Source organism: Aphis gossypii, chromosome 2 (assembly GCF_020184175.1).
Source record: "Aphis gossypii isolate Hap1 chromosome 2, ASM2018417v2, whole genome shotgun sequence".
In the NCBI taxonomy this organism is placed as follows: Eukaryota; Metazoa; Arthropoda; class Insecta; order Hemiptera; family Aphididae; genus Aphis; species Aphis gossypii.
In genome coordinates this window covers 83,562,877-83,588,057 of record NC_065531.1, presented here as the reverse complement: position 1 = coordinate 83,588,057, position 25,181 = coordinate 83,562,877, and the positions used below count along the sequence as shown (strand labels likewise).

General features: G+C 28.0%; 1 protein-coding gene across 1 annotated transcript in view; it reads left to right on the top strand.

Annotated features, from left to right (window-relative positions):
* Positions 1-798: 798 nt before the first annotated feature.
* Positions 799-25,181, top strand: part of LOC114119784 (hillarin) — a 39,201-nt gene continuing 14,818 nt past the window's right edge. The window contains exons 1-4 of the mRNA XM_050200059.1: positions 799-1,156; positions 7,817-8,541; positions 16,148-16,264; positions 16,373-16,569. Of these exons, the coding sequence (XP_050056016.1) occupies positions 7,978-8,541; positions 16,148-16,264; positions 16,373-16,569 (878 nt within the window). The 5' untranslated portion in view covers positions 799-1,156; positions 7,817-7,977. The remainder of the gene's footprint in view (positions 1,157-7,816; positions 8,542-16,147; positions 16,265-16,372; positions 16,570-25,181) is intronic.

Genomic DNA, 25,181 nt, shown 5'->3' with positions numbered 1-25,181 from the left:
TTGGAAATATGGTCTTTAATCGTACGTATAAAATGTTCACGGGTAAGAATTAAAATAATCACTTTATTTAAATAAAAAATAGGTTTGTGTATGTTTAGTGAATCATCCTGTTTACGTATAATATATAACTATATAAGGTATCTAAAATTAAAACTTAATATTAACAGACTACGACAGTACGAGGTACGACTACAACATTGTCTAAACATTTTATATAATAAAAACAATAACTCATAGACTAGTGTGTTTTATATATTGAAATAATTTAGATTAATTTGTTAACCATACGTTGATCGTGTATAAATATTATAAGTAACCTTTTAATTTGAATTTGTATTAAATTGCTTTGCTTTATTTGGTAAAGAGCGTAAATCGTAATACATAAAGAATACAAATATTTTATTTTTATTTTAAACAATTAAACGGGTTAAATAATCCATAATAATGTATTATAATATAGAAAAAGAATGCACAGTATTAAAGGTGATAATTCGATAAAATGTACCATTTTTAAAATATTCCTGTTTTGAGAACTTGGATGTAGATAAACAATTAAAATGTATTCAATTAAAAATGATTTGATGAAAAAATAAAATGAATTATTGTGTTATTTGTAATGCTTGTTTTTTTTTTTATATATTTTCGATACAGGTACTGCGAGTATCTGAGCATGAACATAAGGCTAATGTGAATGGTGGGGGTATCTCGTACACAACGAGCATATAGATACTGGTAGAGAGGAGCACAGGTGAAACCGTATAACCAGAAAACCGCTGGTAAGGTCGTTCGTGACTCCGGCTACACGGTTAGTACCGAGAATACGTTGGATCGTTGTTAGAGTGTTGCGCTCGACGTTGGTAATAAAATATAAGTAATAGAGTAATATTTTAAAAACAAAATAAATAAAAATCGAGATCTCGCGCGTGATTGTGCGTGACCACGTTGTTTTTTGAGTGTCTAAATACCTATGTTTACTACGTTTTAAGTTTGTTGATGCTAAATTCAAAATCAAATACTAAAATAACTAAAATGGCCGAGTTATAATGCAATCGTCATTCTTTTTGTGTGCGGTGTATGTGTAAATAAGAAGATAATACGAATTCGTCAAAATTACGAATGCATATACGTGCATTCCAAATTCTTAGAATAAGTAAAGGTAGGTACTTAACATATTGATATATTATATATTGTAAATTTACTATCTAAAATTATAGTAGCTTTATTAAGTTAAATTTTAAACGTTTTAATAAAATTCGATTGTGTTTACTGTTTTGTGAAATTTTAGCTCTAGAAATATTTCTATATATTTTTTTAAAATTATCATTGTTTATAATGAATGATAAAGTATAATATAGTATCTAATTTTTCCATTTGGTCTGTCGTTAAAGTCTCTAAATCATCTTTTATACCTAATGTAAAATATAATATAAGTACATTGATATACATCGTAATGCACATTGATTTATGCATGATCCTAATCCTTATATTTAAAACTCATAACGAAAAATATTTGTTAAAATCTAATGTAAATTTAATGTAATATAAGTTCTTATATATTTTTTGATTGTTTACATAATCTTAATCAATTACCTATTATAGTAAATATTATTATTACAATAAAGTTGTTATTAAACAGTATGAAACAGTATGCTTGAAAGTCAGAGTATATACAATAAATAAAATGTTTTTTATTCGGTACCTTATTATATTTATAAAATATATTTCCAATGTTTCGTTTAATCTGTGATATTGCGGTGTAATCACTCAGACGTTTGTGTATATACAAACAAATACAATAAACTGTATTTTTAATGTTTACAACACTGACTTCTCTTTATAAAAGGAGAAGTTTTTTTAACAGTTATTAAATTTATAACAATTACTGAATTCGTCATTAATTTTTGAGATGTTGATTAAAAGATTTTTAAAATTTATGTTGTCAAAAATTGAAAGTATATATAATATACTGTATAGTATAATATATAAGTAAGGTATAATATTATGTGTTAGCTAGGTCTCAGGTGTGCAATTTATTCTATTTCTTAGATCCACGAGAAACATGGCAAATTTGAGTTAAACAGAATTTATCTACTGTGTATTTAGCTTAAATATTAAAATTAATTTGGTAACGTGTTATTAAATTCAAAGTTAAGAACAATATCTGTATATTTACAGTATTAAAATATTTATGCGACTTTCAAGTTATAAATACTACAATTATTTAAACATTCTTAAATATAAAATGTAACGTACAAACAGATTATGTTCTTTTATTTTAAATTTATTTACTATAAATTTAGAATGAAATAATAACAACACATAGCTGATTATCTTAGATACAAATTGGCACGTTGTGCGTTAGTCAAAGAGAGAAATTCAGTAAAAGGGTCAAAAAAATCAAATTATATTAATTTTATATAATATTTACTTATATGGATTAAGTAAATAAAATAGTTACTATATAAATACTTTAGAATATTGAATATTATATAAAATAAGTTCTTATTTAAAAACGCTTTTTAGTTTTAATTATTTTAATTTATCAATCACTTAAAATAAATATTTTTAATTAATATAATATTCTAAAACAAGTTGCAATAAAACTGATATGGCATTTATCTCTGCAATGACCGATTTTCTACTCATGGTCGTATAAATAATTATTTTAATTCAAGATGTGGATTGCAATAAGAACTTAAATTGCAATAATTACGGCCGAGACTTAATGACAAAATATATTGACAGTTACAATAAAGAGTAATTAAAAACAGATGTTTATACCTATTATTTTTATTTTTATATGTAGGTGTATATATATTTCGTTATACCTATATATTTATGGAATTTCTTATTGAATTTCAATTTATTTATATCTTAGAAATTATATTATATGAATTCCACTTTAATGCGTAATATTTATTTATAAGGTAATCATAGGATGTTTGGTTATATATTTCAGTATTTGCATTTGAAAAATGAAGGTTTATTTAGATGATATATGTATGTATTAAATCATTACAAGGATAATTGTTATAATAACACATCCAATTAGTAGATTTTTTTTTCTTAAATGATTTTTCTTTATATCACTGTTTCATTATTAAAAAGGTATATGATCATATAAATTTTAAAGAATTATAAAAGTAAAAAACGTAAAGTTTATGGTTCAACATCATGTAATGATCAATACAATACAATTCCGTTCCTAGTTCTTTTAAAATTTTAATTTTTAATTAGACTTAGTTTGTAATAACTAATAAGTAATAATGCAACATATTACATTAAATACTATAAGTCTATTAGAAATAAAATTACATTTAGGAAAGTTTTTACTAATGAGTTGCTGGAGAATTATTTTAGAGATGTATTTTTAATCAACTACCAATTATATATAAGAAAAAAGAAATAAAGAATGTATTGGTTTTACATTGTCATTTTTTATGAATTATTTCATAAAATACTTTTTATAGCAGTAAAATAAATTAATAAGTTCTATACAGTACCTCCAAAAAAAAAATAGTAAATGAATTTTAAATTATTAATATATATTCATTAAAATTGATTTTTTTAAATTAAGGTTTAGTCTGTAAAACCAACAATTATTTCTAAGAAATACTTTTTTCCAACATCCACAAGACTAAACCTCAATTTCTCTAGCACTCTTAATAATTTTCATTTGTTGTATAATAATTCCATCTATTATTAATTATTATAAAGTAAATAAACTATTTTTACACGAAAAGTATTTTTGATTAAAGTGGGTGTTTCCTAGAATTGTTTAACATTTTTGGAAAAATACTGGAAAATTCGAATATTTTTCCTGCATATTAAATAATAATAATTTAAATTATACTTCCAAATAATTGAAGTGCTCTACGCTCTACGTAACATTTTAGTTTTTCATTCTAAAAAAAAAATCAATTTGAGAAGTCATTTAAAAATTATTGTTAACCCAAAAATTCTTTCGTTTAGAATCTAATGATTCAATGAATTAATTATCTATTGATTTACATAGCGCTGTTTGTAACATTATTAATTATTATTATTTATTACGGAAATAAATTCAATTTACTAAAAATGTTTTAGTGTACACAATGCGCGTTAGTTAGATAACAGTAAAATTAAAATATTAAAATATACAATAGGTACTTATGTAAAATAAAATGTATAAAAAAAAGTTTATATCTTAGTTATATTTCAGTATTTGTATATGATTAAAAATTCAATACAGATTTGTCTTGCATTTATCAATACAATTATTATGTACTATAATTTCAATCAAAATAGTTTACATTGTTATATCCTAGTCCTTAATAAATATATTTTAATGAAAGGATTTCGTGGGGGTTTACATTCCTACTACAGAGAATTTACATGTACACTAGTGTATACAGTACGCACAATGATAATACGCTTAATAACTGTATAAAAGGCATTAACTATACTAGTTTGAATAAATATTAAATGGCTCTTAAAAAGTTTGTAATTATTATTTGTAACACTTTTTGCTGTAATTCCCATAAAGATTATTAATTAATTTTTTTTTAAAAAGTATAACTGTATAATATAATAATATAATACATTTCATATTTATATAATAATAATATAAAATATCATATTTATTTTCAAGGATTCGAAACTGTCAAGTAACAAATAACAATAGGTATTTTTCGTATTTTTTTAAAAACAATTCCACATATATTATACATTATGTGTAAAATAACTTGATATCCCAACATTATTTCTGTTTTTTTTTTGCTTTCAGTCTTTCTACTGTTTAAAACTACAAATATGAAATTTGAGTATTTTAAATTTCTCAAAAACGAAACTCTATTTCAATGAACTATTATAGCTTCAAATTTCAATATATATCTAAGTAATAAATAATAACCAATAAGTAGAAAACTAAAAATGGAATTATAATATTATAATAACTAAAGAGAATCAATAAAAAAGAAGAACAATATTTGGTTGAAAAAATTTGTTTGATGATTCGATTTTGGCTTAAACTAACTTTGAACAGACAGAATTGTAGACTTCCATACTAATGTATAGTTTAATCTCAAAATGAATATATTGAGGGTGAATACAATTAGTTTTAAAATAACCACTTGCAGCCTGCAGCTACAAGAATTGGCTAAAAACTGTTTGTTATCAGTGATCGTGTGTACCTACTTATAATGAAGTACTAAAATTAATTTTAAATGCTAAGAATTTCAAAGAAAAGAAATATAGAATGTATAATATAACATATTAAAATAATACAGGGAAGGCGGGGCAGAACTGTACTATACTAACTTCTAAGAACTGTAGAACTTACAAAATTTTAAGAATTTGAAATTGGATTGCGTAATTAAATTACAAATATTGTTAGTTTCAATAATATTTAAGCATTTTTAAAAAATTTTACCAACTTAAAAAAAAATCTAAGTTTTGAAAGTACTTAAAAATACGATTTTGCCCCATAGGTGGGGTAAAATCGTATTAGTCTTGGAGCAAGACCGTTTGATAGTTTTATGATCTGAAATAGTAAAAATATAATTGGTGATACACAATATTACTGTTAAGAAATGTTGTTACACAAATTATTGTTAAAAAATTCATTTTTTATAAAATAATTATGACTTCCATTTACCTATTATATAGTTGATAGAAAGCTTGCATAAGGGCATACGTTTTTACCTATAGTAGGTGGTTTTAAATTAACAATAATTAAGAAAAAAGTATAAGCGATATTGATCCAAATTATATTACCTACTAAATAATCTGTACTTAATTTTTCGTAATTTGAAACAATTTTCGTGCTCATCAAACAAAATTATGTATAAACATTTTAATATTATGTGAAAAGAAAAAGTGATTACCTACACATATTTTATAATAAATTATAGGAATTTGAGAGGGAATTTATTAGGATTGAGGTTAATTGTTGTCGATAACAATAAATATACGGTCATGGATAAATAAACATCAATAAAATTTTTCCCATTTTGATTCAATATTCAGAAAACCTTTTCATACGGTTTTGCCTCTCGTACGGAACTACTTAACTACCCAGCTTTCCCACATAATATTTTTTCATTTAATAGATTGTATAGGATTCTTAATAGATAAGTGTAACCACTAACCACAGAGTAAGAATATACTAACCAGTAACCACTTACCAGTTATCCATGCTTTTAGTTTAATTTACTACACATATAAAAATATTATTTAATAATATGTCAGATGGCATTCTTAGGTACTGTCTTATTTACCTTTTCGAGTCTTTTATTATTGATATCGAAGTATACTATGTATTCTTTAAGTAGAGTTTATAATATTTTTATTTGTTAAGTGTTAAAGGTATATATTTTTTATGTTTTAAATACAACTATATTTTTGAATTTAGTAAATACTGAATACGATTATGCGAACACTGTAGATTACTTATTTCAGCTTAAAATGAACAAATACGTGTTGTAGAAATGTATTAAAAAATATTGTACGTATTACATAAATATGTTTATATTATTTAATATTATGAATCATATAGCATATAAGAATATAAAAATCATACTATGTCAACCATTAAATATAAATTAACTTATAAATTATAATATATTATGCACCTACACAATTGTTAAGTTGTTATTATTAAATACTCACGGTTTGTAACTTGTAATGATTCAACTATTATGTATTTACGTTATTAAAATAAAATTGTTATACTATAAGTTCCTAAACCGCAAAACCTTTTAAATTTTGGTGCTTCGATAATACCTTTACAAATATTACACAATAGTAATACTATCTATTTAACTGTATAGATGCTGGGAACTACTTTCATCCTTCATTATTTTTTTTACCTTATTTTAACCAATAATTATTATTAAAGTTGAAAAAGAATTTTAAAAAGTAGATAAGTATGTACCTACCTACTCGTTGATGTGTTATAATAATAAGTATAAAGTATGTTTATGGCATTATGCTTGTTTCTATTTATATAGAAATACTAAATGATAATAGTACAGCCAATGGTTTTTAATATTTAAAAGTATGCATTTCTCCTAGTATACCTACACCCATAGGTTATATTGTTATAACACATATACCTATATACATCTGTTCCCTGTAAGTATTCGTTTACAAGTCACAATGATTTCGAATAGGTACTGTAGTTGAATATTAGTCAAATGGATTCAAATTTAAAAAAGGTATTTTATTAATGCTGACTTGATTTCCGTTAAAATTATTAATGTATTCATTGTATTCTAATACTGGTCGAGTTGTTTATCGTTTTTTTTTTCAGTAAAATAGCCAAGTACGCACATTACTCTTTTCATTTTTACGAGCTTAGGATTATCAAATTAGAAATAATAACAATAATGATTAAAAAATTAAATAATAATTAATTAGCAAAATTTAAAATTTAAGATAATTTCTATAGCTTTTAATTTTCTTGTAATTATATAAGTGACCCATAGTCCGTCATAGAGTTTTTCGAGTGAAGTACGAGTAGAATATTGCATCGCAAAAAATCGTTTAAAATTGAAAATTTGAACTATTTCATTTTTTTTAATAATCGTTAATACGAGAACCGATCATAAACTGAAACCAAAATTCGGCTCGTCTAATAGAAAACTGCTTTTTTTTTTTAATGACAAAGATTCGGTCACCGGGGTAGTAGGGACTCGGGAACCATTTCGATACCAGCTGTATACCGACGTAACTTAATATAATACTGCTCTATAAGGGTGGTATTTTTCTCCGCATTTATCATAACGTTTATGTCGTTAATAATTTATGATAATCATATTATTATTGTGTTTTGTAGACGACGATCCGTAGCCGGTCAGTGGTCGTATCACCCCCGCGGCAGTTCACTCATCACGCTGCTGTTACTGTATACGCCGAGCAAATTAAGATATGACGGTAGAGGCACCTTACGGTGTATAACGCCGACTGCGACATCGCAGGGGCCCGCGCTGCAGCATCATGTACCGGTCGAACTTTTACGAGAGCGCGTGCCTGCGATGCTACCAGACGGTGTACCAGGTGGACCGGGTGGGCCCGCTCAAAGACTTCACTTTCTTCCACAGCGGGTGTTTCAAGTGCGTCGTGTGCGGCACGAAGCTGACGCTGAAGACGTACTACAACAACCAGCACCGGCAGGAGGACAAGGAGGTGTACTGCTCGAGCCACGTGCCGAAAATCGGGCCGGGCCACCTGGACGGCACGTCGGTGGGCATCAGGAGCGCGCTGAACGTGCCCAAGTCGACGACGTACGTCAACGACCAAATACGCGGCAGCGGTAAGGGCACGTTCGACGCCGAGGCGCTCAACATCAAGCAGCACCTCAACGGTTCGACGCCCAACAACCGAGCGCAGTCGCCGCTACCGGCGCCGTACATCGGATCGTCCACCCCGGACACCGGTTACCAGTACGGCCGGTTCGACGCCTCGGCCCTGCACATTGCGCACGCGCTCCGCGCCACCGAACTCCACAAATCGTACCCGAACAAGAACGGCGTCCGGGAGAAACCCATACACTGTTACCTGGTAAGTGTTCCGTCCGTATATAATATTGTGCATGAATAATTTTTATGTTGTGTGCTTTTGGGGCGCGCTCGGCACTTGGGGCGGTGTGCTGTGCGGGAGGTGGGTCTATAAGGCAGAACTTTTTCCCGACGAAATGTAGAGGGCTGACTTTCCCTTAAATATTATCACAAAGTTACCCGCACACGCGTCGTGTATAATATATGTATGGAGTAATATTTTTTATTAATCGTGCAGTTTCATCATTCATATAAAATCCGACATTATGATAATCGGCCACTCGTACTTACAAATCATAAATTATAATTAATCGGTATATCATTATTTATTTCGAGTTTATCCGCTTAGTGGCAACTATATTATTATTAATTTTACAAAATGTAATATAGCGGCATTGGCGCGCTTGTGTGTACCTATTCTACTTTCTGCGCGTATCACGGATATCTATAGAAACAGTAATAAGTGCAGTGAACGTGAATAATGGGTTGCAAGAAAAGTTTCCCTACCTCTTGCACTGCAGAGGGAGTATCTGATACTCAAAAAGATTGATTTTGGAAATTTTAAATTAGTGATATAATACGTAATACATATTAACACGAACATTGAGTTTAATTAGTTAAATAAATATTTCAAATTAAAATAAACTGCGTAATTAAACGCAGTTTAATGTATTAACGTATATAAACGATAAATTTGTGCAAGTTTATAATGTCATATCACTCATATCCGTCTCGTATTTTATAAACACACATATTTAGTATAATATACATGAATAATGAATAGTATACTTACTACTTTATGAAGACGTATAAAGTATAACCAGTAAAAACGTTTTCCATGTATCGTTCTTAAAAAAAAACACACGGATATTAAACTTAGTACATTTTTATAACTCAAGAGTTATACCGATATAACAATATCGTCTTGGTCGAATAAATATACAATTACAATAATTACACGATCAATTATTCGGCTCTTATATTTTTATTTATACATGTATAATATAATATATATTGGTCAATAATACATATTATTATATGCATTAAAAATTGAAACGCTTAATAGTTGTTGATGTATATATTATATAGATACTAAGTTTTTTTCTGTCTATTTAATTTATTTTCGAATGTTTAGTTTGTATAATACGTGTGTACTTACATCATTTGCATACCTCAAAACAATACAACGAATACATTATTATACTTACGTGTACGTTTACTCATCATGTGTGCGAACCATTTGTGGTTAAAACAATTAAGAGTCGGCGAAAGGTCTTTTTAGATTTTTTACGTAATACACTAGAGTTACGCGTTGCACAAGTTTGGAATGCTTAGAATATTAACACCCAAACCTCTTTCTATTATACATACATCATTCGTCAATCGTTTTTCCCATAATTGAAATATGCAGTTGAAATTCATGTCTATTATAATACTTACAGTATTTATTTTCTTATATTATTAGATCATGTGTGGACAATTACTGGGCACATATATTTTTTTAAATGAATTTAGTACAATTATATAGAGTATATTCTATATTCTATATTCTATATTATATAGTAGTAAAACATGTACCTATGTATAATGTTTTTTGGTTTATATATTAGTTAGGTATATTTTAACTATTCATGAGTTGATATAAATATATAAATAAATTATTTATTTGAATCGAGCAAACACTAAAATGCAAAAGCCATTAAATTAAATTTTTTTTTTTATCAATGATGAATTTTTTGAAATAGCTAAATGAATAACATTTTATACTTTAATAATGCTCGTGTTCTAGAGGCCTGTTAAGGACAATATTTATTTTTCCCTGATAACATTGATAAGCTGGATAATTTTATTTTTTCATAATTTTAAACATTTAATTATAATAGGTACATAATACAAAAATGGATTTGGTGTCGAATTTATTACTAAATTGTTTTTTACTACTTTATAAAGCAGTCATAAATATTATTAAAAACTTTGATTAGCGTTTATATCATAACTCGTGACGTATACTGTGTTAAATACTTAAATATAAAATTTAAATAACGGTTTTGAATTATTTCGAATACTCAATATTATAGTTTAGATGTAATAATATAAATAAATTTTTAATAGTTCTCAAATTTAATTACTCATATACTAAAACACATTTATATATAAACCTACCTATATGTATAAACAATTAATTTAAACTCTATTATAGTGTTCCATAATTTTTGTATTTTTTCAAAAAAATAAAAAAAACTTGCAAAATATATAAGGTTCATATTATTTTTATCGTTATTTGTCATTCGTTAATAGTTTTTTTCAACATATTATTAATTCAATTAAAAAGAAAAGAAAAACATTTACCAATAGTTAAATGCTCCATCAACTATCAACATTGTGTAAATATGTGTGTGTGTATTTCACTCAATACTGGATTCTTAGAACTCTTTAGTTAATTTACTACTCTCGGAAGGAAAGTAGTAGGTTTTGCTGTTAAATACTTTGATACAATTTTCTTATTTTATTTAACATCTATACGGAATAGTCAATAGAGTAGAAGTAGAAAAAAATTATTTTAATTCAGTAAAATTTATCAAGTATAATATATTATAATCTGGGAATTATAATATAATAGGTACTTTTAACATAAAACATTTACAATTATGGTATTGAAATGTTTTGATTTGTGTTTTTATTTTAAAAAAGCAAATTATGTAGATAAAATTATGTGTAATAATAAAATCAATAATCATAATAAAAATATTAATTACTTATTATTATTTGTACTACCTTAGTTAATAAGAGCATGTCGAGTTTTTTGTTTTTTTCTCATGTCTGTAATTCCCAATTTCACTTTATTTTATAATAATTATAGTTTTTAAATTTGTGCAAATAATTGGTTAATTATATAAATATTTTTTTTTTCACTTAGAAAAATCATGATGTAATAATACAAAAAATAATAATAATAACGACATTATGATGGATCATATCTTGCAGTTTCGTTTACCAAATAAGAATGAATTTAATCTTTAAATGATCATCCAGGAAGCAGGATGTGAAAACAAAAACGTTTGGCTGTAGTTGTAATCGGTCGGAAATGACTGGGCGCCATCTTTACCGTGGTATCTACAGACAATAATATTATACGAATCTCTCTCTCTCTCTCTCTCTCTCTCAAAAAAAAAAAAAAAATTATAAATTCATAAAAATAAAAAGAATACCCAATCAAACTTAATGCGCAGGTCATGTCACGAGAATATAATTAAAGAAATTCGTTATTCAGGTATAAATTTACAATTCCGGCTCGAAAATCATGATTAATTTCATTACGACTTAGGAGAGTATAAATTTAGTCGAAACGCGAAGACTTGGCTTTTTTATTGTTATATATTTATAGGTACGTATAACACGCGTATTATATAGGTATTATATTTTTGATAGTCTCTTTCTTTTTATATATATACACACACACACCTACACATACATACACACGTATAGTATAATATTAATAATAGTCGACGACAACTACTATATAAATACATCGGTGGTGCAGGTAGCGTACCGATCGTTGCGCGCGGTGAATGGAATGTCGATTCAGGGAATGAAGTGCAATGACAGTGTTCTTTTAGAATTTTGCGGTTCTCTCTGGTTGCGGTGTGCAGACCTATTGCAATTTATTTTTCTAGTTCACGCTTTATTTGGCTCATATATATAATATATATGTATATGTATATATATATATAAATGTATATACACAGTGTATTAGATACGGTAAATATTGAAACGGAATTACAATACGAATAATAATAAGAAATAAAAAAGAAGACTCGGTGGACGAAAAAATATATATACTAAGTTGAATTGATTTTTTTGAAATTAAAAAAAAAAATTGTGGTAATGAGAGTTGATTTAACATATTTTTTATTTCGAAGTCCGCGTGTAAACGTTAAAACAATATATAATAATTTGACTGCGAGCGACACAACGGTGACTTAAACAACCGTCACGAATTCGTTGTAGACGTACCTATGTATAACAATAAAATATTATGTAGCTATGTGTGTGACACATTCCATCACATATACGCTGTTTTCGCAGCGGAGACATGGGTTAGGTCTTTTCGGCCTACAAGTACGAGAAACCTCGCACAACACCACAAGGACATATTATGCAAAAAGATTATTGCCGCGGCATAAAGAAAACAAAACCATCTTCATCGTATTAACGAAGACGATAGCAATACAATGTTATAAACCTGCAGTTTTACAATTTACGGGTGTATTTTACTATCATTATCATACGCACAAACGATACCTATATAAGTAAGGTTAAGTTAAACGATGTTCGTTTAAATGGTTTTTGCACCAAACCATAGCTATATTGAACAAATTAGATTAAATGTGTCCTTGAAGCACTTGATATTTCCTGCACGGTGAAATATAAGGCTATAACATCATCCACGCACTGTCCCATATAATAATACATAACATATATTGGGCGATTTAACAGCGAATACATATTATCTCGAATAGTAATTACGTGTTTGAAAATATTTTTTTAAACACAATTTAAAGTCATTATAGAACAACAATATAGGAAAAAAATAGGTACTATTTTTATTGTAATAATTTAAATTATTGGATTATCAAAGTATTTTTTAATCTGAACTTTGTTAACGTAATACCTGTAAATAATAATCACATGATATAGTATATTGTATTATACTTGACACCTGTAGACTGTACAATACTATATTTTAAGAAGCTTTAAAAAAAAAAACAATTGACAAATCGTGAATTTAAATACTGTCAATAAATATATACATTTTTAACTTAATCACTGATGTATATATTATATATCACTAGAATTTATTGTTATAATTTGTAATAATAACTCAATAGATGTTAACGAAGCGATAAAAATGAACATATGTGAAATACCTATTTATATTGTATGGTCGCACTAAATAAAAATGAATTGTATTTGTTTTGCGGTATTCTAAACAATAGGAATTTAGATACATTAAATGAATCGTGAAAAATACGATTTAAACATCTGTCCTTTATAATTTATAAGAAGTATATAGTATATGTGTATTGTATATGTGAAGCATTCCAAGGATTTTATGTGTAGTAGTCAAAGTCGAATGTCACGCAACCGTTGAAATCTAAGACTACACGTTTGAAAAACATGTATTTTTGCGAAAAAAAATAAATGATAAACCATACATATAATAACATATACTTATAATAATAGAGAATATCTATGTTATTATTATTTTAAATGATCCGATTGTACACGGCGCATAATATTTCATGATTTTCGGATTTATATTCTAATCCAGAAAAAACGTATGGTATGCGTTTGTATTTATGCATTATAATACCGAAAAAAAGCGTAACGCAATCCCATGATCGCTCTGCAGTATAGTCAGAATGATGATGAACGTTTAAAACGAATTACGTGCGCCATTATTCACAAAACGTTCGATGTAGGATGCACCGCACGTCGTGCTGAATGATTTTAATGTAAAAATATGACTAATTATTATAAAATATAATACTCCAAATCACACGAGACCATTCTTAATTCGTATACTATACTGTATATTATTATTATTTCGCTGTTATTGGACGTCTAGTAACTAGGTTTCCTGTTTTACTTGATTAAAAATTCAAATAAAAACTAGGTATACAATGATTCAACACGGTAAATGTATATTAACGTGCGATGTTGCCGAACTTACCCCGAAACGTATTGTGATCCATGACGTCATGCTTCAATCATCACCTCCCTATATAATATAAACGCACTATGTGGATACAAAATGTGTATTACTTTCTTCGTCCAACCACGCCATGAACCGGTTTTGTTTCAATGTATGTCTACGAATTTTATATTCCCCTCCCCCTTTTTGGAAGTAATATTATTTTCTTTTTTATGTTCGACTTTTCAGGCATTTAGACCCCGGGTTAAAATAAAATTATAACCGGCTCTTTCTTCTTACATGAGTTTATCTAATAATTAGTAATACTACAGTAAAACTCCCTTTCTTCATCTATTTTGTAGTTATCATTTTTCCTTATTTCAAGTTCCAAATTTTATAAGTATTTTATTTTAGGGAGCAGTTTCTAATGATGTAATGAATATATATAGATTTTGTATTTATTTATTTATCTATGCCCCCATATATATATTTAAAATTTTTAGAAGTAAAGAACTTCATAATATCACAATGAGCATTTTGGAGTATTGATCTTGTTGGGAATGACGTTAAGAAAAAAAATAAAATTTACGATTATGATAATTTGGACATATAAATTTTCGGACTTGACGTTGGTTGCACATAATAATATACTAAATACCTACTACACACCTATATATACCAATACACGACTTGTATACGAGTGCGGCGTCAGTGGCCCGATTTGCGAATATTATGCGTACCTACGTCTGTAATATTATATATACAATATACATATCTATTATATTATAATATATAGGTATACAGTATAGTGATGATAATAATATTATGTGGCACGCTAGGTGAATACTGATGCGTAATGTCGAGTTGGGTGATTTATAGGCGTGAAAAATCGACACAAAATTCATGTGTTTATATACAATGTCAATACCGAGGTACCGCGATATTAAGGTCAGCCGGTCACACACCTATTTATATATATTTTTTTTTTATTATTATTATTAGGTATATAATATTATTATTGTTATTAAAAAGCGATGTATATTGGTAGTAGGTACACACGGCGCACAATCATTTTTATATTGTGTTGTTCACTTGTATACGCGTATAACATAATCGTAAGGTAGCCGTAGCCAGGTAGCCCAGGTATTTATACCTACGCCGTATGTTGACAGTCGCGTAGGTATACGCGTTTATAATAATATATTGGTACGGCTGGACATGCGGTATGCGTACATACATACAGTTTAATTTGGTAAGTGGTAACCGCATATGGTATAAGTAGGTGCGAGTATAGCTGCGGATATCGTGGTATTTTTGCGATCATCGATAGTATGAGAACCAATGTTGTATAAATTGTATAGAAGTATTTCAAGTATAAGAGTCATCATGAAAGCATCATATTCGAAGACCATACACATGGCTAGTGGTCGCGGAAACGTCTTTCCCCTCTTCTTTTTTTCGATAAGGGTTTTTGGTTATGCGATTGCATCTTGAACAATCGTTAATTGCTACTGAAATCACACAAATACTTAATAAAAGAAGCCACCCAATAATGACACTTTTAAACGTATTTTAAACTACACCTTAGTGTACTTTTTGATATTTCTTTTGCAGCGAGTGTAGATTAAAAGTTTAGGGAAATTTTATTGTATTTCATCACGTACATTCAATTTTTAACAGCTATCAAAATGTAGTCAAGTTGTCTTTTTTATGAATTAAAAAAAAATCTATGGTATATAAAAGTAGTTTCGTCTACACTTCACCAATAATTTATTTAAATTTGAACGTTTTCGTTCATAGAATATTAATTCTAGACTTAATGTTTATTCATAATGTAAAAACTTCAACTTGATTATTTTTACGACTTAAGTTTACTATTTTATTAATAATAGTTTTATATTTTATGAATTTATAGGATAAAGACGAACAGACTAGGTTAGAAATGAAACATCGTAAAGAAGAAGACGATTTGTACAGAAAGTTTGCGAAGCAACGAGAAGCCGAAGACAATCGTATTAAGGAAGAAATAAACGTGAGATAAATTATTATATCTTAACTTTATAACTTGTCAAAGTAAAAAATAAATATTCTTATCTAAATACATGTTTTCTTAACAAATTGGTATTATGATATTGTGTAGAACGAATGGGAAAAAGAATTGGAAAGGCTGACTATACGTTTTGAAAAGGAACTTCAAACGAAAAGAAAACGGCCGGATGAACAAAAAGTTCTCACGTTAAAGTTACAACAAGAACGAGACAATCTTGAAAAAAATATGACACTAAGGAGGGACAAAAAGAAAGAATCGCTAACCAAAAAACTCTTAGAACACGAGAGGTAAGAGCTATTTGTAGATAAAATAATAGATAGTAGATAATACAATTAATTACAATTTACAATTTTTGCGATTATTTTATAAAAAAAAATCATTCTAAGAATTTTTACACTATTCTGCAATGGGGGATTAATATTCTAATTAAAATATTATATAGCCATGAGTAGGCTTAAGATATCATATACATAATTAACATCACACTATATATTACCTACACAGAAGTACAAAACTAAATTTTTCTAATGAAATTATGGCCACGAAGTTGAAACCCTAAACAAAAAATCTGTTTGTCAGTAGTTAGGTTATAGTATATTATATATTATACACATTACACACCATAGCGTAACCTACATAGCCACTCGTAAGATTTATTAAGAAAAATGTATCTATTATTCTTTTCATTAAAGCATGTGTAACAATTATAGAATTAGCACCATATTTACCACCATTTTATTTTTAACAAGTGTATAATTGAAGCTTCTAATTGTTTTTAATACGTTGCTGTTATATAGTGTAGGTAGTTAAAAAAGAGAAAAATAAACAATATTATAACATACATCATACCTATTATATTTATTGAGTTAAAGTTTCTTTTTTAAAAATATGAAACGCTATGTTATCCAAAGATGATTTATCTTATAAGAATTAGAACTTGCTAAAAAAAAATATTATTTCAAGTGCACAATTATTCCATGTTTTTAATTCAAGAACAATAATAATAATCAATATAGTACGCTATGCTTAAATTTTAAAAGTAGTTTACATGAATGAAAAAAATAATTTTTTATTTTATGTTTGAAACCACATCGATAGGATGGATGTCACGTGAAAAGTAAAATTAAATGACCTACTATAGTTACATGATATTCATTATTATGTTTATGGCATCATTGTTGTGTAATACATATTGTATCCAAAGATTATATTATTAGAATTAGTGTATATGATATTATACAATATTATATAGTTATAGTGTAGGTCAGTTTTCAAAATTGTGAAATATTTATTTTTATTTTTAAAATTAATTGATAGGAAGGAATTATAAGTCACTATTTTTTTTGTCTTCTGGATATATTTTGCTTTTTTGTTAGCTCGTAGATATATTATGGAAATATGGAATAGAAAGAAAATTACCTATAGAATACAAAAATACAAACACAATAAAATGGTCCCTGTACTGCTAAATAGTAAATATTTGGTTGATTAATATTATAGTAATTGCATAATACAAAGTAAACAATTAATTATAAATGCATAATTAAATAAAGAGAAAAATAAAGATATAAAATACATACATACTTTTTCTTGAAAAATCGTAATCTTGACAAAATCATTATTAAAGGATTAAAGCAGTGAATCACTTTGTGTATTACAAACTCTATCACTAAGTGCATTTTCAAAAGAAAAATTATAGAATAAAATCACAACTTTCTGTAGGTACGGAAACAGTGAACTGGTCACCCGGATGGACGGGTTGAAGTGGAGGGGATGGGTGGGTTAACGGAATGTATGATACCTACCAGCTAGTATATAATACATGCATACTATATATTATGATACCTGATTATAATGTGTATTATTTCCAAACCAGATTATACTGCTATACATATAATAGAGTGCGTACATAATATATAATAATATTCGTCGGCGGTACAAGTACACAGTACCTATACTACACACACGTCCGTCGGCAAACGCATTAAACATATATTACATATTATTTTGTATTTATATATTATATATGTGTATGTGTGTATACAAAATGATGCCCCCTATGGACGTAATGAAACTGAATCCTGGACGGGTTTGTTCACTTCAATGGAATGCAGCTCGGCGAGGAGCCTCATCGCGCGGTATCGCCGTGCGCGTTTCGTGAATATTATGCACCGCGACGGACGCCGCGGGTTTAAAAGCGCCGCAGTAGTTTCCACCGCCGCGCCGTCTGCAATATCATCACGCGATTTTCATTTTTGTTCTTCGCATGGCTAAATCGACGATTCGTATCATGTCCGATACATGTATATGGTATTGTTCTATCGTGTAGTGAATATTTAGGTATTGGTAGGCGTACTTATTGCCTTTTATATAAAATAATAATAAAATTTTATATAATATTATATAGTATATACAACTACGCCCCTTCACGGCTTCACCCCAGTGGGTAAAACTTGGACATACAGAAACGATAATATCAATATGTAATTGTTGTACTTGTACGTATAATATAGCTGTAGTGTGTTTATACGGTTTACCGGTATCGCACCGTACAGTTCGTCTAATGGTGGGTAACTGAATAATAATATTATGAAATCACGTACGCGGGAGAAATTCTTAAGACATGCGAATATCCCCCGAGGTTCACGGTTAAGCTAACGAAAACATGAGGTGTCAGCTTTAGTGGTGAGTCATGCGTTATTGCTGTCGAGAGTTTCTAAATCCTGTATCGTTTATCGTTTATCATTAATATCGAGTTAGCGTTTTCGACTTGGTGGTTATTAATATTTTTGGTTTAAGAATAGAAAATCTGCGGTTTTAGTGATTAAAAAACGTTATAAATAAATAAAATATTATTCTGTAATATGATCTTAATCGATATCATTTTTGTTTTGGTAAAATAATTATTTTAAATTTTTTAAAAATAAAATTTATTTGAAAATACTCGATATCCAATATTTTTATATATATTCTGTTAAAATACCTGAAGTTCACATACTACATAATATTGTAATTTGTATTATTATGCGTACTAAGATAAAATTTAGCATGTACATTTCTCATGCGAGAAACATTTTAATCATACAATTGTATAATATTGGTGGGATGTATTATGTACATGTATACGAATACACTTATTAACATATTAGTTTATAGTATGTTCGACTTGATCGTGTATATGTGAACTACTTTCGATTTTAAATCGTGGACATGAAATCCACTTTCGTCGATCAAAATTATGAAAACTGGTTGATTATTTATTTATATTTTGTGAAAAATTAATTTCATTATGTACGATCTGTATCTAATATCTATATATAATCTATAGTATCTAGTCATATCTTATCTTACCAATTTAAATAGACAAATCTTTCTCTTGTTTAATTTATGAGTTTTATCAAGCTCCGAATTACCCGGATTATTTTTCTTGATTGCCTGGAACAATAATATTTTGTTAATATTATATTATAATTTACCCAAGCTTTTAAGTATACCTAATTCTTATTAAACTCAAGCATGTTACATGGGGTTTCACTTTTTTTTTAAATTACGCACGAACTATGTGATATATCATACATGAGAATCGGAACGAATGCTAGGATCGTGCGATACCTTAGTTAGCTTGTTGTGGTTCTATATATTATTTTAGTGTAATATTATATTCGAAAATCTCTAGAAAATTCCTGTAATTCAGAGAAATCGCAACAATCACCGTACATAATATATATATATTATAGATAAATATACAAGTACTTGGAATTTTTTTTGTATTATTATTATTTTACGCTATACTAGTATATTCAGGAAAAAAATATTGTCGATAATAAAATAATAATAATTAATAACCGCTTCAATATTGGTTTTCGTGAACGAAAGTATGACGTGGGCTATACTAGCGGAGAAGGTAAAAAACGAGATCGACGATAACCATGAAATTGTATATATACTATAAGTACGTGCACACACACATACATACACTATTTATACTTAGTTAATATATATATATATATACACAAATAAATTATATACTTCCTAATATTATAATTTATAATTCTCGAGCAAGTCGAGCGAGGGGAAAGTCATTGTCGTCACCTGAGCCGGAAAAAGGGTTGTCGTTTCTCCAGTAAAGTAATTAAAGATCATATAATATAATAATTAAGAATTGTCTCCATAATGATATCAACGGTGAAAAAACTTTCCTCCGTAATACCTACTTAAAAGTTGATAATCTAAAATAATCGATTTCTCTGTCTTTTAGACCACAGGTTTTGACTTTACAAAAAAAAAATATCTTTTTTATCATTTTAATTTACCATATCACAATGATACCCTATACTGTACATATCGCAGTGTCGCAATAAAAAGTACATGTAATGATGTGTTTTTTTTTACTTTCTTTGTAAGTAACCTTCCCTCCCTCAGACAACTTCATCACTACTCATAATAATATAATATATATCTATTCTTTTAATAGCCACAAATACGAGTAAATAACCCTTACTATCTCACCACCATAGTTTATGTGTAAATACTTAACTAACCTAACTTCTGTAATACTAGTCATAAAATCAATTTTATGATTTTTGTTAATTCATACAGTTCCCTCATTTAATCATTCTTCCTTTCACATTTTCGACTTTTTTTACTAGTTACATCTTAATAAGAGTTGTAAAATATAATACGTTGATATTTCAATAAGAAAAAAAAATGAAGTATATAGCTTGATGAACCGACGGAATGGTGTAGTATTTGGTGGGGAGGAGATTGGGAAATTATGATGTTGTAACAGTTTTCAAAATATATTATTTTTACTCACACATAAATACATAAATGCATTATCTTAATTTAATCAGATGACATGCTGTATACGGTAATTTTAAGATAGATAAAATCACTGAAACTTGTAAATTTTACACCGAATTCGTATTGAGGCAATTTAAATCGATGCAAATACATCTATTATAATTATGATATTTTATAACATAAATGCATATAATATGGCGTTAGGGGAGTGCACACTGTCACGTGTCGTTAATGCGACACTCCACCCCCACCTCATCCTAAAGATATTATCTAGTCGCGCCACTGGTATAAGTACATTGCTGCATATATATTAATATACTAACACCATACGGTTTCCGCATGTGTTCCGATCCAGTGATGGAACACATTTGATCGACCCGAACGGTAAACACCGGCACGTAGCGGTAAACACACCGCACAGTGTGTTTTTTGCGCACCGGACCTTGACTATCTCCTCTCTATCTATCGAAACACTTTTTTCTTTGATTTTGTTTAATATAATTTTTTTCTTTAAACATTCAGCGTGTATTTATGATACATTTAAATATTACTGTGAATACTGAGTATATATTCACTATAAAACAGAAAAAAAGTTGAATAATGTAAATAAATAAATACGAGTTCTGGACATCTGGTAATAATACGTATGGCTTAGATAATTTATCACTGCTACAGGTATTATAACGATATTGTTAATATTTTAGATTGAACTATTTTACATACCATAGTTACTCCATGGTGGATATTGCAATCAAACTTATAAGCCGATACGATCGAAATTTATGAACTTTTTATTCACGATATATACATATTATTGTAGTTAATGCCAACTGTTAACGCCTGTTGCCAATAAGAATATACTCTTTTAACAATTAAAATTAACTCTCTTTTATTTTTATTTAAAACTATCATCGCAAAATTATAATATAAAAAAACTGTTTATAAACCATGTGTTGAATTCAGTGATTATTTGAATTCGAGTATTATTGTAATGCGTGGACTCGATAAAGATTTCGAAAATAACGACAGGAATTGTATCAATGTATTTTAATAATTAATTGAACAGAACTGACTTGAATTAAATGTAGGACATGAAGGGTGCAGGCTCAGACGACAGAAAGTTGTAAACAAATATGTTCGCCAGTTCGCCATACACAAATAGTCATAGACCACAATCTCGCACACATGATTTATGTATAATAAATTAAGTATTATATAGCTTATTCTCAGTCAGCACATATCGTATAAAAGATATTTATGAGTTAAGTCATCTACTAAACATTTCTATATATCGAATAAAGTATTTATTACTTACTTTTTGTTGTACTTTTTTTTTTTGAAATTTGCAAAAATATTGTACCTAATCAAGTATCAATGAATTATTGCTATCGCTGATTAATATTTTTCTTTATTATCTTTATGCTTCGACGTTAAAATATTAATTCATTACGTTTCAGTTTATATGTATAAACTCAAATCTTGTGTCGTGACAAACAAATTTATCCACAACAGAGGGTAGAGGAAACAATGATAATTTTTTTTTATATACATGAAGCAAATAGGAACGTCAATTAGTTTCGGATCAGTTAGAATGGCAATACGCGCAGTCAAAGGAAAAGTTCTGAATTAAAAATAAAAAACTCCTAGTCTTGGCCTAAATAACATAATTGCATTCAATTAAAACATTAGTATATAATAGAATGCGTGAAGCTGTTGCTAATAGAAAATTCCCACAAAATAAAAACTATAAAACAGTAAGGCAGGTATACTATTTTGTACAATAAATAAAAAAGTTAATTGTACCTATTACATGTATAAGTAGTTGAATATTCAAAACGACTTATTTATTTCCATGTCCGATTAAAATAATATAAAATATAAATCATAATAAGAGTTAAAATGTGGATTTTAAATGTTTAAATTAATTTTTAAAAATGCACAGCCGCTATAATTATACTGAAACGGCTGTAACTATTGATACATTTCGTCCATTACTTTTTAATTTTTATTTAATAACATTAGTCTTTGTAAATGTCATCACGTATACGTATACGAATTACAAACTCAATCAATAAATAATCAGTAGTAGTTATGTGTAAAGTATTATAAAATTGTCGATGGTGATGAATATAGATACTTAATATTTTAAATGTACATATTTATTATCGTTGTGACGTTATCAATTAAGTAATTACATTAAAAAATATTTAACAATATTGATAGAACTTAATCAAAGTTTATACCTACTAACTAATAAGTTCACAAGAATCATAAGTATTATGTACGCACATGTAGTATCTATCGTTGATCGTTTACAAACTATAAATACCATTTAATGTTATATAATATGAAATTCACAGGATACATTAGTTAATACCTATTTAATAAACACAGTTTTATCATTGGTGAGGAGGTCCATACACCGAATAACTACTGTAATATTACATATTATGTCGACGAAATATTAACGTTGTTTATTATCACTTACGATTTAAAATATTGTAAATTCGAAATCATTCGATATGTTCAGATATACGTAATACAGTAAAACGGATATGTATAAACGTACTTCAGGTGACCGAAACTACAAACCAGTTGTCTCCAAATACGCTACCAGTCAAGCCGTCGTCGCCAACCTTATTATCATTGTATTTATTATGTATAGGTATATTATTATAGACTATTGGGTTATATTAGGTATTATGAGACAGAAACGGGTCGTGTTAGTTTTGCAATCGACTTATACGATCATATGCATACAAATATAAATCGTCTCTTTAGTAAAATATACAAATAATAAACTAGTACAAATAAGTACATTATGGATTTTTTTCTCAATACTTATCAACTGTAATCTTTTCAAGTCTAAAGACGATTTTTTCGTTTAGGCGTTAGTCGAGTACATAGTATTATGGGTAAAAACTTCTTTTTTGTTGTTTTTAATGACCACACGGAGACTCTCATGAGTAATAACTGCAACTCCGTATGTAATGGTATACTTTGCTAAATGACATAGTTATTATCATCTGCTGTTGCAGCGATTTGTATATTATGCATATACATTTATACAATATTCCATGTATGATATACAGTGTATATATATATATAGAATAGTTTTTTTAAGCGTGATCTTAATTCATACTTAGATTACGAATTCATTCAACTTTTGGTTTTTGGAATTTTTAAGTACTTAATATATTTGACCATGTAATTTTCAAATATCTAGTTAGATTTGTTTTAACTATCCTGCAGCTTCTGCAAAGAACTTTGATATCCTATATGCTGTCGTAAACCAAATATGGTGGTATAAATTGGGATTGCGTTATGATAGAACTCAGCACAATTTTACAATAATAGTTAGGTACCTTCTTTAAAGAATGCTTGTGGTGGTGATATTAGGTTAAAATTATATATGTTAAATAAGTTTATTATATACATATAAATATTATAATAACTACTCATTTTATTTAAATAATTCAAATTTAAAATCTTTGATGGTTACTATAAACTATGCATTTTCACACATTATTATTTTATTCAATTTTACGTAAAGCCGTTAAGCATTTAAAGTGTAACTTGATACAAATGTAAAATGTAAATACATTGAATTTTTTTTGAACTTTCAATTTAAATATTCAAATACTTAACGATTTTCTGACATATTTTGGACTTCAAGCATAATATAATGAATATGTAAATATATAGGTAGTAGATACTTGTACATTCCGTTTATGTATGACGATACATGCACAATAAACTATAATATTTTCTACGGATTGTATGGATAAAGATAATGTATCATTATTGGATGATAGTTTACATCTGCACGTGTGTGTACTGCGGTATACCTACGTTAATATTATATGTATTGGCACCGACCGACTTGCGTGCGTGCGTGTCACGCCTCTTGGCAAATAGGCTAAAGTCGCGCGCGCATTCCGCCGCGCTTACAAACGCGTACCTTATATTATATTGTGTTAAATATATACGTCGTGTACGTGCGTGTGCGCACTTTCTACGGGTCGGATGATCGTTTATTTTCCCATTATAATATTATAGTATAATATTATCGTCTTTGTCATTGTTTTCGCGCACC